Consider the following 15,081-nt stretch of genomic DNA (forward strand, 5'->3'; position numbering starts at 1 on the left):
CCGTAGCAGAAAGGGAGCTGGTACCAGAGGCTGCTCGGGGCTGGCAGTGGTCAGAACCTGCACCTCTAGGGTGTTGACTGCATGCACCGGGGCTGGGGTGATAGAGGGGGATTTGCCCTGCGAATGATTGCAAATGGGGTTCCTGTGCTAGAAATCCCAATGGCAGCTCCACCTGGAGTCTTGTGCTTAGTTCTGGAGCACAGAAAGCACAGGAAAGGACATAGAGTCCAGAGGTGGCCATGAAGATGATCCAAGGGCTGGAGCACTTCCTATATGAGGACAGGCTGAGAGAGTTGGGTTGTTCAGCCTGGAGAAGGCCCCCAGGGAGGACTTATAGCAGTCTTCCAGTACCTTAAAGGGGATACAGGAAAGCTGGGGAGGGACTGTTTATGCAGGGATAGGATGAGGGGGCATGGTGTTAAGCTGAAAGGGGGGACACTTAGATGAGCTCGTAGGAAGAAATGTTTTCCTGTGAGGATGGTGAGGCATTGGCACAGGTTGCCCAGAGAAGCTGTGGCTGCCGTGTCCCTGGAGGTGTTCAAGGCCAGGTCGGATGAGGCTTTGAGCAACCTGATGTAGGGGAAGGTGTCCCTGACCATGGCAAGGGGGTTGGAACTGGATGGGCTTTAAGGTCCTTTCCAACCCAAACCATTCCATGATTCTATGATTTCCCCCATCTCCAACAAGGAAGCAGAGCCTCAGCAGCAGCCAAAGTACAGGCAGAGACCCACTGGGCTCCAGGAGAGCTGCTCCACCAGAGCCAGCAGCAGCCACAAAGACTTGCCCAGTCCTGGTTGCGAGCTCACCTTGCACGCACACCCCTACTACAGCCCTGCCCCACATCCAGACAAGCTGTCCCACGGGGTAGAGTCCTACAAACTGCCAGGTAAACCAGGTGAAGCTGCAGTGATCAGCAGTCAATGCCTTTATTAGAACTACACCACTTTTAGATAAACATTTCGGTTTAAATTTCCAAGCGCATCACTGGCCTACGAACGGGAATGGCAGTGCTGGGATCACCAACACCGGTGGTTCCTGTGCTGGACCCTCAGCTCTGTCCCACGGGAAGGTGGCAGCCAGCTGGGCTTTGGCTCAGGCTGCACTTTGCCCCAAGCCAGCAGCCGGCAGCAGCATTAGCTGGAATGTGCACGTCCCTCTCCAGAGCCAAGTCAGTGTTTCTCTTCTGTCAGTGCAATAAATACAAGTGCATCAAACATAATTTAAGTGGCACAGTTAGCAGATGAGTATTGTGGGTCAGAAACCTTGGGGACAACCACACTTACGGCAGCAGAATCTCAGTACAGGAACAAGCTGCTGTCTGCTTTGCAACTAGTATGAGCCTGCAGGTATAACTCGGATGCATGCTGAGCGGTTTATACTATGCCGAACACCCCTGAATGATCCTTAGGGCAGCACAAATCCCTCGGAGCGCTAGTGACTACACCTACAGCACCTGGTGGTGTCTACAGACTGATGGGGTAGAGGGCCAGGTGCCCAGCCTGGCACCACAGTCGGCACACAACCCCCTCTTCATCTCAGTGCAGTGACATGAAACAGCCCCTGTTCTACCCCCAAGCAGGACAAGGACATTCCCAGAACCTCTCCCTGTGTGAGAGGCTCATTTCCACTTCTGCCTACTGGATGTGTTCCAACCACGGCTGTGAGATGACCTGAGAAGCACTAATGGAAGTGCCTGGGATTCCCAGAGCACAGAAGGAAGGTGGATGGGGAGATGTCCCCCACACACTCCAGACTGGTATTTTTGCATCAAGAGCCACATAACACTGCCTGCTTAACCACAGAGGAACAGCGTAGCCACAAGGAACAGGAAAACCTGACCTATTAAAAGGTAGATGGCATGAAAAAAAAAAACAAACTGTCCTTCCCACCTAAAGGAAGCACAAGTCTGGAAGTGCACAGGGAGAATGGAAGACATCCATTCCCACATCCTGGACCCACGTTGTTCATGGAAGGGGGAGACTGAGCCAAAAAGTGACCTCACTTGCTGGCTTAAACTCCCAAGTTTGCAATTCACCTACAGAAGTCACTTTAGTACTAATAGGAAGTGAAGTGGAGGAGCTCAGCAGAGGACAGCAGGGATGAAAGCAGGAATGATATTCAGAAAGGTACAGCAAAAGATAAAAGGGCACTAATTTTTTCCATTAAATAGTTGTTTGAAAAGGAAGAACAAAAAAACCCTTTCATTTTATTTCCAAATGTATGCGATTAGCCCAACACGTGCAACACATTGAGACTGAAGAGCTAAACAAAAATACCTCTCACCACCTGCATCTTCAGTGTATTTGTAATTACAGCCGCTTAGCGAGAAGGGAAGGCAAAACATATATTTCCTAGAAAGAGAACACCTCAAACTCAAGCAAGACACCTGTGGCATGGAGACACGGCAAAAGCCATTCACCTACAAATGAGTCTCTATGTGATCCAAAAACAGCAGCAGTGTTTGAAAGTGAAAGAAACACCCTTGGTCATGACACGTGTGTCCTCGGAATATCTGTCCTCAGCGGTACCGCGCTTGATGGGCCAGGCTTTGTTGTGCTTACATTTTTCACTGTTTGGTACCAGCTCCTGGTCCGTTTTCACTCCTCCATCCAGGTCAAAAAAGAAGCCAGCAACTTCTTTCTTCTTCCATCACAGACGCTGATGCCAGGAACTGGAGTTGCCAAGGGTACACATCAGGACCGGACTGGGAATCCCTGACCTCCTCTAGTGCCAGGGATGGAAGAACGGCAGACTGACCCGCAGGGAGAGGGGAGGAAAAGGAGAGAGAGGAAGGAAGGAAAGGAAAATCTCTGTGCTGCTAAGCAGCCAGTCTTCAGTGATGATGCTCATGTTCAGATTTTCCCAGGAATTCCCTAGGAAAGGAAAGGACACAGCCATGACACTCAAACTCTCCAACACTCTGGTGCACGCTCAAGCATGCAGGTTTTCCCATTCCCATAGCAAATACTCAGGCTTGAGCACTTGCTGCTACAAGGGAACAGCACTGAGCTTTGCTCTCACCCCTCAGTGGGTCCCACTAGAAGAGGCAAGCAGAAGTAGCTGCTCTGTTAATACTTCCAGAGCATCCTGCTCACACCCAGAGATCAGCAAGAAAGGCTTTTTTTCACCCAGCTTTCTATGGCTCCCCTTCACAAATCCTGCTTTGTGTGGAGGTGGAGAGCTAAGTCTTTGCGCTAAGCCAGCCCCAGTATCTCATCTACTCTGGAAATGAAGAATTCTCAGAACAACTGCCCAATACAGGCATCTGTTACACATCTCCTGCCCCGGACGCATGTCAATGTGCCCCAAAACTCCAGGTACCGCCCCCACCCCGCAAGCCAGAGGAGACCCTGGTTATCTGGGCTGTTACCGCAGTATTCGAGGTAGCTCTGGACTCCTGTAGATGTACTTGTGCCGGTAGCCAAGGTCTGTGTGGAATGGAACAAACTGCACCTTGTAGTCTCGGAAACTCCGTGATGTTGCAGCGATGTTGTAAAGCTGAGTCCAAGGGGAGGCAGGTGAGGGACCTGTGTCGCTCCCAACCAGCCACCCCTGCCAAACCAGTTATGGTCCCTGGCTTTCACAGCTCTGCCAGCTCTAGCTCCATTTCACTACGGATTTGCCACCCCCCACACCACAGAATTCCCAGTCCCTTCAGGCTATGTGTTTCTACATGCACCTTCCTATTGCTGACTTTCCTGGCTGCAATGTCATTCTATCCACATCAATTCCTCCTACCAGGTCAGTTTGCAGAGCCACATGCGTACCTTCTTTCCTAGATGAAATGGTACCACCGGGTCATCCTCAGCGTGAAGGATGAGCAGGGAGCAGGAAATGTACTTCACACTGTAAAACAGACAACAGTGTCACGAAGGCTCAGAGCAATCCCATCACTCTCTAACACCAACACACTTGGATTTTCAAGGAAACTGCAGTGATAAACATGTCCCGTGGATCATTAACCACAGATCAGACCTTGAAAACACCATTATCTGGGCACCATTCATTTCATCTATATAGTAGGGAAAGGCAACTGTGGAAAAGGTGTTTGCTGCTTAGACCAGAGAAGAGTGGTTCATGCCACGGCAAAGCATCAAGGTCTGGTTTGGTTTCAGGACTGGAAACCAAACTCACAAATACTCAAGGTATTGGACGGAAGGCTCAGTGAAAACAGACAATGTTATTACACACAGGGTGGCTTAGGCAAATGCACAGCAGAGAAACCTTTCCAAGCTTTCAATGTCTCACCGCTACTGTTTAACATGTAACATAGGCTTGAAAAGCACAAATCACACAGACCAAGTCAGCATATCCCTGAGTAGTCTCTGTTGCACCTGTCCTTATTAAGAACAATTAAAGAAAGTGTTCACAGTGCAAAGCCTTGCTGCACTCAGGGCTGCGAGAGTAACTGAAATCCCTTCAGCAAGTACAATGGAAAAAAAAAAGAGTCTGGTGTCTCTCCTTGACACTTGTCACGGCTCACTGCAGCTACAGCTGAAACTCCAGCAAAGGGGAAACTCACTTCTCATCATTTGCAAACTTAATTCCACTGGTCGTGATGGGATCCAGGAAGAACCAGTCAAACCCAGGGAAGTATCTGTATATCTGAGGGGAAAAAATTGCATTAGTGGCAGGCACCAGCAGGACAGTTACACAAACAGCAGGAACACAGCAGGCCACCGCCATCCCAGTAACATCCCTAGGCTGCTGGCTGTGCTCTCTGCAGAGAGAGCAGAGTCCATCTGCCCCTCCTTACATTTACTGCCCTTTCTAATCTCAGTTTCCATTTTCTTTAAGCAGGCTCCACACACACAGCTCTGGTACTGCTTAGTGTATTGGTGTTCTCAGGAGCTGCTTTAAAAATAGCTCTTTACCCCTGATAATTATAAATACCACTGCCTCCCCACAGGTCATGCAGGTAGCTCAGCTAGATTGTCCCCCTCTGCTCTGCACTGGTGCAGCCCCACCTCTAGCATTGGGTGCAGTCTGGATAAAAAAGGACATAAAACTACTGAGAGTGTCCAGAGGAAGCCACAAAGTTGGTGAAGGGTTTAGAGGGGAAGCTGTATGAGGAGTGGCTGAAGTCACTTGGTCTGTTCAGCCTGGAGATGAGGAGACTGAGGGGAGACCTCATCTCTGGTCTGCAGCTTCCTCACAAGGTGAGGAGGAGGAGCAGGCACTCATCTCTCCTCTCTGGTGACCAATTACAGGACCCGAGGGAATGGCAGGAAGATGTGCCAGGGCAGGGTTAAGTTGGACATTAGGAAAAGGTTCTTCACTCAGGGGGTGGTGGAGCACTGGAACAGCTCCCCAGGGAAGCAGTCACAGTGCCAAGCCTGACAACATTCCAGAAGTATTTGGCCAATGTTGTCAAGCACATGGTGTGAACATTGGGGTTATCCTATGCAGGGATTGGAATTGGACTTGATAATCGCTGTGGGTCCCTTCCAAGTCAGGACATTCTATGTCATGCAGTTAGCTCAGCTACATCATTTTTGAAGCTGAATTTCTAAGCATGCCACTAGTGTGAAAGCCACTAAGTACTTGCCACAGAAAAGGGGTGACTTCGTGCCTCCTCCCGTATGTTAGTGAATGGAGATTCCAGTATCAGGGCATCCGGGGGTGTTTCTGAAAAGCCGAAAGCAATGTGCTGAAATGCAGAGGTGCGGGCAGCCAGCAAGGTCAGGGTCTGCCTCACAAGAGCAGCTGTCACCATGGTGCACCAAGAACAAGCCTTGACACAACCGCAAATGTGGAAATCTGGGACGCCTGCAGCACCTGAGTTGGGCAGAAAGAGCATCCACCCACCAGACTTACCTCTCTCACAAAGACGCCTCACTAGGTTTGTTGCGACCCTGGAAAGAAGAACAACAAGCAGCATTTAATGTGGCACAGGACCTCTGCAAAGCACCAGGCTCTACTGGCAATAGATGGCAGACGTACAGCTCAACTTCTGTAACGTCAGCCCCTCGCACCATTTGAGGTCTGGGTAGCCAGCCCACAACCACTTGGATTCTCACAGCTCTCCCAATCCCAACTCTCTCAAATGGCATCAGGTGCCTGTGTTTAGATAAGCAAATAAATCCAGGGAAGAAGCACATCAAGTAGCCATTTGGAAGGACTTCCTTTACGGTGGCTATCAGGCTCCTAGTATACCTGCAGCTGTATGACAGCCTCTGACCCCCAGACGACGACAGCTGAGCAAGAAACTGAGGAATGTGAGGGTATGGGCTGACGGGTGCTGTGTCGCAGGCAGTTGGAGTGCAGGGTCCCACTGTAACACTGCAAAGAGCTTCCATAGCTGGGTCAAAAAGCAGCAAGGTCTTCCCTCCACATCTCTCTAATGGGACATGAGTATTTTCAAAGCTGCTGAAACCTCTAAGCACAGCATATTTCAAAAACCTCAAACTCCAGGCTGGCCATGATCGCCAGAGAGCTCCACTGGGGACACCAGTACCAGGCCACTTGGATTGCAGTGCATTGGAAAATGTCAGCATTGGAGCATGCTCTGACCCAGAAAGGGAGCCTGAACATGGCAAGAATTTAGAGGAAGAGCCAAAGGAAAAGCCTTTGCCTTCTTTCAAACAAAGCAGGACATTTAGTATCACAGCAAGCAGGCACTATCCTGAAAAACCTCCAAATCAGAGAAGCCTGATGCTCTGCTCTGAAGGACACAGAGACGTAGGTTTACCACAGGAAGAGATCACTGCAGTCCCACTTTCTCTTCCCTCAGTCAATCTGCATTCGGTTATTCCAAGTGTCTTTTTTCCAGTGTCACCCTTGGGGCAACGAACGTTCAGGATCATTCCTGCATAGTTATTCACTGTAGCCCTTCTCACTCTGTACAGTGCAAAAGGGGAAGCTACTCTGCAGCAGTTATGTCACACGCTCCCAGGCAAGCCATCCTGGGGATTACAGCAAACAGCACCTTCATCCAAGGTCACTGTTTAATGTTTATAAGAAGCTGCTAAGTCCCACTTGGATTAGATGCTTACCCTGTGCCCAAGGAGTGTCCCCATATATAGACAGGGTTGTCTCCACTTCTTGCTTTTATCCAGTCGAAGACATGAAGGGCGTCATAGGTCATTCCCCTCTCTGATGGGCTGCCTATAGAATCACCCCAGCCTGAAATGCAAACAACCCTTCTGAGAATGGCACAAACTGGTCAGGAAGGCCAGCCAGTTCTTCCCACGCAGCCCATCTGCGAGTGCAAAGGGACCTGGGACACGGAGAGGTCCTGTTTATTTCACTGTGCACCTCTACAGTGTGGGTTGAAAGCCCCAACTGATCTGCAATTATTTAAACAAGGTAACTGCCTGCTGCCCAGGAGTTTTTGTGGATTCAGTCAACAAAAACAAAGAGCTGGATCTCAAACACTGCCATCCTGTGCCCTTGCACCTACCCATCTGCAACAGCCCAGTTCCCAAACTTTTGCTGCTCTTGCACACATGTAAGTGGAGTCTCTAACAGCATAAGAACTGGCTGCTTAGCACCAAAACCCATGCTTGTTTCATGAAGCTGTTGCAACCTCAGTTCATCCATGCTGCTCAATCAAAGCCTCCAAGCAATTTTCCAGCCTCCTAATTGTTTTGGCTCTGTCACTACTGCAGCACATCCACACATCTTACACTAAAGCACATCCCTTCTGGTACCTAATAAGCAGCAGCCAGAGAGGCAACTGCCAGCAGGACAAGAAAACAGGGCAAGCTCCTACAAATAAACCTCTCCCAGAGGTCTTCTCGATAAAAATGCAACAGATTAATTTCTTTCCTGTGCCTCCAGAAGTAGTCATTGCTTAAATACTAAGAAGGGGAAAAAAAGAGCATGGGATGCCTGACTGCTGGTGGCACAGAGATGAAAAATGGTCATGGCTTCTGCTGAAGACATTACCAATTGTTAGCAAATTATTTACTGTAGGTCTTATCTTGCATATCAGCTTTTAAAAAGAAGCACAAGTTCAATTCCCTGGACACACCAGGAGGATGCCTGAACTGGGTGCTCTGACAGCACATGTGCCTGAGTGAGGCTGTTAGCCCCCAAATTAACAAGACATGCACGTGAAGGCAGACAGGAGCTGGAGTCCACCGAGTGGACATCAGGAATCAACGCTACACAGGAAGGCATTGGAAAGAAATTTCTGGCAGTTCTTTGGATACCCATGAGTTAAAAAAAAGAAGCAGCAACCACATCTAATTATCTCACAGCAAGCATTTATAAAACAACAGCTCCCCTGAGTGCCAAGAAAAAAGGGCAGCTTCTTTGTTGCTTCTACAGAAAGAGACATCTAAAGTGTTTTGTAATAAAAGAAGCCCACATACCTCGATAATCAAATGTGACCACGTGGTACCCAAGGGAGCTGAGAACCTGGAAGGGAGAGAACCATACAGAAACCCATGGCAGAGACTGACAGAGCAGCCACGCTCTTGCCTCAGGCCAAGGGGCAGGGATCTCATTTATAACATTATCCACCCAACATGGTGAAGTGACAACTTAAAGCTTTTGGGTATAAAAAGCAGCTTTTTTTTGTCTCTGTTTTGGCACAGAGCATTAGAGCACTAAACATCTCAGCCCGCTGGCATTACTACATTTGCTTTCTGGACCTCATATCAGGCTTAGATATTGATTCTCCCTTTAAGAGCTTTACCCTTAAAATCTGCGAATATCCTATGACTGTTGCTCCTACAAACACTTTCAGATCTTCCAGTGAAACAGTAGGACTGCTTCATTTATATTATTCAAATTAAACATTAGCATAACATATAGGAGGCTGTTTCAGATTTCAGAAGGCCTAAATGTGTACATCCAAAATATGCATTGCTCTATCATGAAGATGTGTTACAGTCAATGGTAACCCTAATGGTAACCCTAACAAAAACAGTTAAAAGTAAGTAAAATACCCAATGTTAGATCAACTTAGAATCATAAAATGGTGTGGGTTTGAAGGGACCTTAAAGATCACCCAGTTCCAACCCCCCTGCCATGGGCAGGGACACCTCCCACTGCATCAGGTTGCTCAAAGTCTCATCCAACCTGGCCTTGAACACCTCCAGAGAAGGGGCATCCACCACTTCCCTGGGCAACCTGTGCCAGGGCCTCACCACCCTCACAGAAGAACGTTTCTTCCTAAGCTCTCATCTAAATCTCCCCTCTTTCAGCTTAAAACGATCCCCCCTTATCCTATCCCTGCACTCTCTGATCAAGAGCCCCTTCCCAGCTTTCCTGTAGCCCCTATCAGTACTGGAAGGCTGCTCTAAGGTCTCCCTGGAGCCTTCTCTTTCTCGAGGCTGAACAATCCCAACTCTCTCAGCCTGTCTTCGTATGGGAGGTGCTTCAGCCCCTCGATTATCTTTGTGGCCCTGATGGATTAGCATTCATTGCAGTTTTTCAAATGATGCATGTAAGGGTACTAGGACTGTCGCAGCACAGCTGGAATGACACCTATAAGATGAGTGTTCCTTCTAAAGGAATACAAGAATTTTAAGCTGAACAGTTTACATATACAGATATCTGATAGAGTTATAAATGATTAGACAATTTGCAACATCTGGGGACACACAGTATGTGTACAACTGGAGCGTACACAGACAACTGGCACCTGACTGGAAATGGAGACAGCATTCCCATTGTCCCACTAGGATCTACATGGTGGTCTGAAAACCAAAAACCACTAAGTTTAGATATGTATCACACAGTTTGCCTTGCTGTAGTCCCCAAGACTGACAGATAACATCATGCTCACCCTTGCCGCACTTGGTTGTGTGAGTTCTTGGCACTGGCCGGCAGTTACACTATTCCACTGCCACGCTTTATTGCCATTTTCCCACTAACACTTATTAGGAATTTATATTAGTAGAGCAACAGCTTCCAAGCCACTCAAAGTTCCTGCGCTTTTTGCTATTCAGGTCTCTTCCAGCAATTCCCACTTCTCTTTCTTTGGCTCTAAATCTTTCAAAGGGATTCCTTGGAGGTGACGAAGCCTATACTGTGGGGCCTTTAAAGGAGAGGCATTAAATACACTGTTGTTTCACTCTGAGATCTGCACTCACTGTTTCTTCACCATCCCCTTGCCAATAAGCCAACGTCACAGAGAGACACGGTTATGCATATCCAACAGAACAATATGGAATATCCCTGCATCCCACACAACAGCAAAATAATCAGGTAAAATATTAATTTACGAAACAGGTGCTGCAGGACAACTGTTTCCATCAGAACCACTAAATATCCGTTTTTATATGTTCACTTACATATTGGACACCCTGACTGGACAGGCAGAACAAAAAAGTTCCTTCTTGCAAAGTCTGGTTTTCAGCTTTACAATGTGATTTTACTGGTGAGACTTCAAACACAACACAGCCTTTTCTGAGCCATTAAAACTTATTTAAGCTGTTGACAGTTTACCTATCTTTATATCTGTTATTATGCATTGGTTGCACTGGCGGATGCACTTTTATTTTAATTAGCACCTGTTACATTTAAAAACAGATCTTTACCACTCTCTATTTCTTCTTAAAAAATGTGCTGAGTTTAACACACCCATTGCAATCACACACACAGGACTAATGTTTCAACTACTACAGCTGCCAGACCTAAAGTGCCCACCTCAACCTTCATGATACAGGGACTCCGCTACGAGCACCCTCTGCTGCCCATGCACCTTCCTTTCTTCCTACTCTGGCACTGGGCAGCCGCAGCACCCAAACCACTTCCCAAGAAGAAAGCGGACACGGAAAGCAAGGCCAAAATACAGTGGATATGAAAGAGAAGGAAGAACGTCCCCCACCAACATCCAGCTCTTCCTGCTGAAGGACACAGCTGATAATGAGCTGCAACATCCCTACCTGAAGCCAACAACCCAAGGAGCATCCCAATCCCATGCCCTGCACTACCAGCCTCAACTGTTTTAGTGGGTTTTTTTAAGAGTATTTTTCTTACTTGTTTTTCCCCTTAGAATTAGTTTGGAAAGTCTCAGATGGATCCAGTGAGATTTCAGCTGGCTTTGCAGAGAGCAGGCATTTCCTCAGATCCTTGACAGGATGTTTGGTGTAACAAAGCCAAACGTTTTATTTATAGTAATTCCTTACTCCCCTATAACAATACCGTATTGTTTCATGAGCTGCTATAAAGTTGGGTAACTTCATGTAGTGAGCAAAATAAACCTCTGCATCAGCTCCCTGCCATCCCAGCACATCGGTGTAACACAATGAGAAGCTTCACTGCCTCACTGTACAAGTATGAATTGCAGAAGAAGCTTGCGCTAGTCCATCATTGGCTGTCAAGGTTTCTAAGAGAACAGGATTCTTGTCAGTTTTAAAAGGTTTTGAGTTGCATTATTCAAGGATGAATACAAAGATGATCTGAGGGCTGGGGCACCTCTGCTATATGAGGACAGGCTGAGACAGTTCGGTTACCCAGCCTAGAGAAGAGAAAGCTTGGGGGAGAACTTACAGCAGCTCTCCAGTACTGAAAGGGGCTACAGGAAAGCTGGGAGGGAGCTTTTTATTATGGAATGCACAGATAGGACAAGGGGGAAACAGTTTTAAGCTGAAAGAGGAGATTTAGATGAGATCTTAGGAAGAAATGTTTTCCTATGAGGGTGGTGAGGCACTGGCACAGGTTGCCCAGAGAAGTTGTGGCTGCACCATCTCTGGAGGTGTTCAAGGCCAGGTTGGCTGAGGCAGGTTGGATGGGCAAAAAAAAGCATCTTCGGATGTAAGCTAGCAGGGCTTGATCAAGAGAGTGTTAAACTGGAATCACTGGGGGATGGAGATACCAACAGGATTGCAGAAGGTAAGCCAAGAGTTGGCACAACATCACCTGAGGGTGGCAATGCTAGTGGGAGCATTTAGAATCATAGAATGGTTTGAGTCAGAAGGGACCTTAAAGATCATCCAGTTCCAAACCCCTTGCCATGGGCAGGGGCATCCCACTAGATCAGGCTGCCCAAGGCCCCATCCAACATGGCCTTGAACACCTCCAGGGATAGGGCATCCACAGCCTCCCTGGGCAACCTGTGCCAGTGCCTCACCACTCTCATCGTGAAGAAATTCCTCCTTATGTCTAAATCTGCCCTTTTCCAGTTTATAGTCATTGCCCCTAGTCCTATCACTACAAGCCTTTTTACAATGTCCCTCCTCAGCTCTCTTGTAGGCCCCCTTCAGGTACTACAAGGTCACTACAAGGTCTCTCTGGAGCCTCTCTTCTCCAGGCTGAACAACCCCAACTCTCTCAGCCTGTCCTCATATGGAAGGTGCTCCAGCTCTCTGATCATCCTTGTAGCTCTCCGATCATCCTTGTAGCTCTCCGATCATCCTTGTAGCTCTCCTCTGGACCTGTTACAACAGCTTCATATCCTTCTTATGCTGAGGATTCCAGAACTGGACACAGTACTCCAGATGAGGCCTCGGGATGAGGTCCCTTGCTCCTGGGAGCACAGGGCGCTCAGGAGCGTATCTGAAATGTTCATACACCAACATACACAGTGTGGGAAACAAACAGGATGAACTGCAAGCATTGGTTCGTTCCCAGAACTATGATAGCATTTTATTAGTGAGACTTGGTGGAATGAGTCCCACAGCTGAAAAAGCTGGGATGGACAGGTACAGGCTGGCGAGGTGGAGATGTTGCACTGTATGTAAGCGACCGGTTTGATTGTACAGCCCTGAGCTAATGATGATGGGGTCAAGAGCCTCTAGGTGATGGAAAACAAAGGAGATGATGTAATGAGTGTCTACTACTGATACCACAGCCAGGATGTAAGCACTGATAAGATATTCTACAGGCGAGTAGGAGAAATTTCTGGAACGGTAACCCTTGTCCTTATGGGAGATTTCAACTTCCCAGACATCAACTGGGAATACTACCCTGCTGTAATGATCAGGTTTTATAAATTCTCGTAGTTTGTAGGAGATAACATCTTGTCACAGGCACTCAATGAGGCAACTAGGAAAGACACCCTTTCCTAGTTTCACAGATAGGCTTGCTATCTGTGAATAAAGGGCTTGCGGGAGATGTGATGGTAGGTGCATGTTGAGGATATGAAACTGGGAGGTGCTGTTGACTCTGTTAAAGGGCAAGATGCCTTGCAGAGGGATGTAGATAGATTGGAGCACTGGGCAATGATTAAAGGGATTAAATTTAACAAGTCCAAATGCTGGATTCTGCACATAGGGCACAGTAAGGCCAGGCACAAGTATAGATTACAAGAAGAGTGGCTGGAGAGCAGACCTGCAGAAGGGAACTGGGGGTGCTGGCCAGTAGCAGCTCAGTATAGGTCAGCAGTGCCCCAGCAACCAAGAGGGAAAACCACAAACATGGCACAACCAGCCGGTCAAAGCCGTGAGTGATTATGCCACTGTATTCAGCACTGGTGCAGCCTCACCTTGAGTGCTGTGTGCGGTGCTGGGCCCACAATTTAAGAAGGACATGAAAGTCCTTGAATGTGTCCAGAGAAGGGCAACAGAGCTGGTGGAAGGGCTGGAAGGAATGTCCCATGAGGAGCATCTTAAGCCTTTGGGCTTGTCTAGCTTAGAAAAGGAGGCTGAGGGGTGACCTCATTGCTCTGTGCAGCTTCCTGAGAACAGGACAAGAGGAGGGAGGTGCTCATCTCTTCTCCCTGTGGTATCCAGTGATAGGATACATGGGAGTGGTTCATAGCTGCACCAGGGGAGCTTCAGACTGAACAGTAGGAAGCATTTCTCTAACGAGAGGGTGGTCAAACACTGAAACAGGCTCCCTAGAGAGGTGGTCGATATGCCGAGCCTGTCCATGTCTAAGAGGAATTTCGACAAAGCCCTTAGTGTCCCACTTTTGGTCAGTTCTGAAATGACAGGCAGTTGGACCAGATGAGCACTGTAGAACCTTTCCAACTGAAAATATTCCATTCTATTCTATAATGGTGAGTATATAGAGACTGGTACCAAACAAAAAAATACTCCTAGCTGATCCCTTAAATCAGTATTACTGGCATCATCTATCAAGTTATGGCTGTGATTAAATAAAACTTTTCATTTTCCCTACAAGCTGTGCTGTGAAAGCACCTCCCATACGAGGACAGGCTGCATGAGTTGGGCTTGTTCAGCCAGGAGAAGAGAAGGCTCCAAGGAGATCTTATAGCAACCTTCCAGTACCTCAAAGGGGCTACAGGAAAGCTGGGGAGGGACTGTTCACAAAGGCTAGTAGTGATACAACTAGGGGTAACGGGTATAAACTGGAGAGGCTGGAGAGGCAGATTTAGGCTAGACATAAGGAAGATTTTTTTCACCATGAGAGTGTTGAGGCACTGGAACTGGTTGCCCAGGTAAGCTGTGGATGCCCCATTCCTGGAGGTGTTCAAGGCCAGGTTGGATGGGGCCTTGAACAGCCTGATCTAGTGCAACGTGTCCCTGCCAACAGCAGGGGGGCTGGAACTGGATGATCTTTAAAGTCTCTTCCAACCCAAACGATTCTATGATTCTATTAAAGCATTCCTTGCAAAGAACCTGGTTGGAAGTGACAGTTGACAACAGGAACAAGTAAAAGCGCTTTCAAATATCTTTCAATATGGGGAACTGTGCTCCTGGCTTATAGACTCCTTTTCCAATGAACGCTTCAAATCTAGAGAAGACGAAGAGCCTGAAGCTATCAGCCTTTTGGTAACAGGCTGTAACAAGCAGTCTTCTCATCACGTCTGTGCACACACAGTGTGTTAATGCAACTGCTTGGACAACACACGCAGCCACTTACCTTGTAAAGCTCCACACGGTGATCCCCTCCTCTGGCGAAAGTGATTCACGAAGAAAAGACGAAAAGAACACCAAAGAAACAAAAGAAACCACATGTGAACATTTACGCTTCCAGAAAGAGACTTTTCCAATTGCCTCACGCTTCCAGTTTAACACAAAGACACCAAGCACCATAACTGCTTTGCACAGACTTCAAGGAGACAGCAAGGTTCTGCTGAGCTATGGAGGCTATAGTTTTGAAGTCAACTTCTCCCTGTAAATCTCTCCTCACAGCAGGTAAAGATGAGCTTTTCAACCCGCTTTACTAGGTGCCTTTTCCAAAGCCTGTAATACATCTTCCTGTTCCTGCAGACCCTGC

The 15,081-nt window shown here is 47.8% G+C and overlaps 1 protein-coding gene across 1 annotated transcript in view; it reads right to left on the reverse strand.

Annotated features, from left to right (window-relative positions):
• Positions 1-5: 5 nt before the first annotated feature.
• Positions 6-15,081, reverse strand: part of ABHD12 (abhydrolase domain containing 12, lysophospholipase) — a 43,656-nt gene continuing 28,580 nt past the window's right edge. The window contains exons 5-13 of the mRNA XM_054061497.1: positions 14,725-14,755; positions 8,319-8,364; positions 6,996-7,125; positions 5,818-5,855; positions 5,549-5,628; positions 4,523-4,605; positions 3,768-3,846; positions 3,371-3,498; positions 6-2,873 (exon numbers count right to left, since the gene is read on the reverse strand). Of these exons, the coding sequence (XP_053917472.1) occupies positions 2,834-2,873; positions 3,371-3,498; positions 3,768-3,846; positions 4,523-4,605; positions 5,549-5,628; positions 5,818-5,855; positions 6,996-7,125; positions 8,319-8,364; positions 14,725-14,755 (655 nt within the window). The 3' untranslated portion in view covers positions 6-2,833. The remainder of the gene's footprint in view (positions 2,874-3,370; positions 3,499-3,767; positions 3,847-4,522; positions 4,606-5,548; positions 5,629-5,817; positions 5,856-6,995; positions 7,126-8,318; positions 8,365-14,724; positions 14,756-15,081) is intronic.

The sequence above is a fragment of the Cuculus canorus genome, chromosome 3 (assembly GCF_017976375.1).
Source record: "Cuculus canorus isolate bCucCan1 chromosome 3, bCucCan1.pri, whole genome shotgun sequence".
In the NCBI taxonomy this organism is placed as follows: Eukaryota; Metazoa; Chordata; class Aves; order Cuculiformes; family Cuculidae; genus Cuculus; species Cuculus canorus.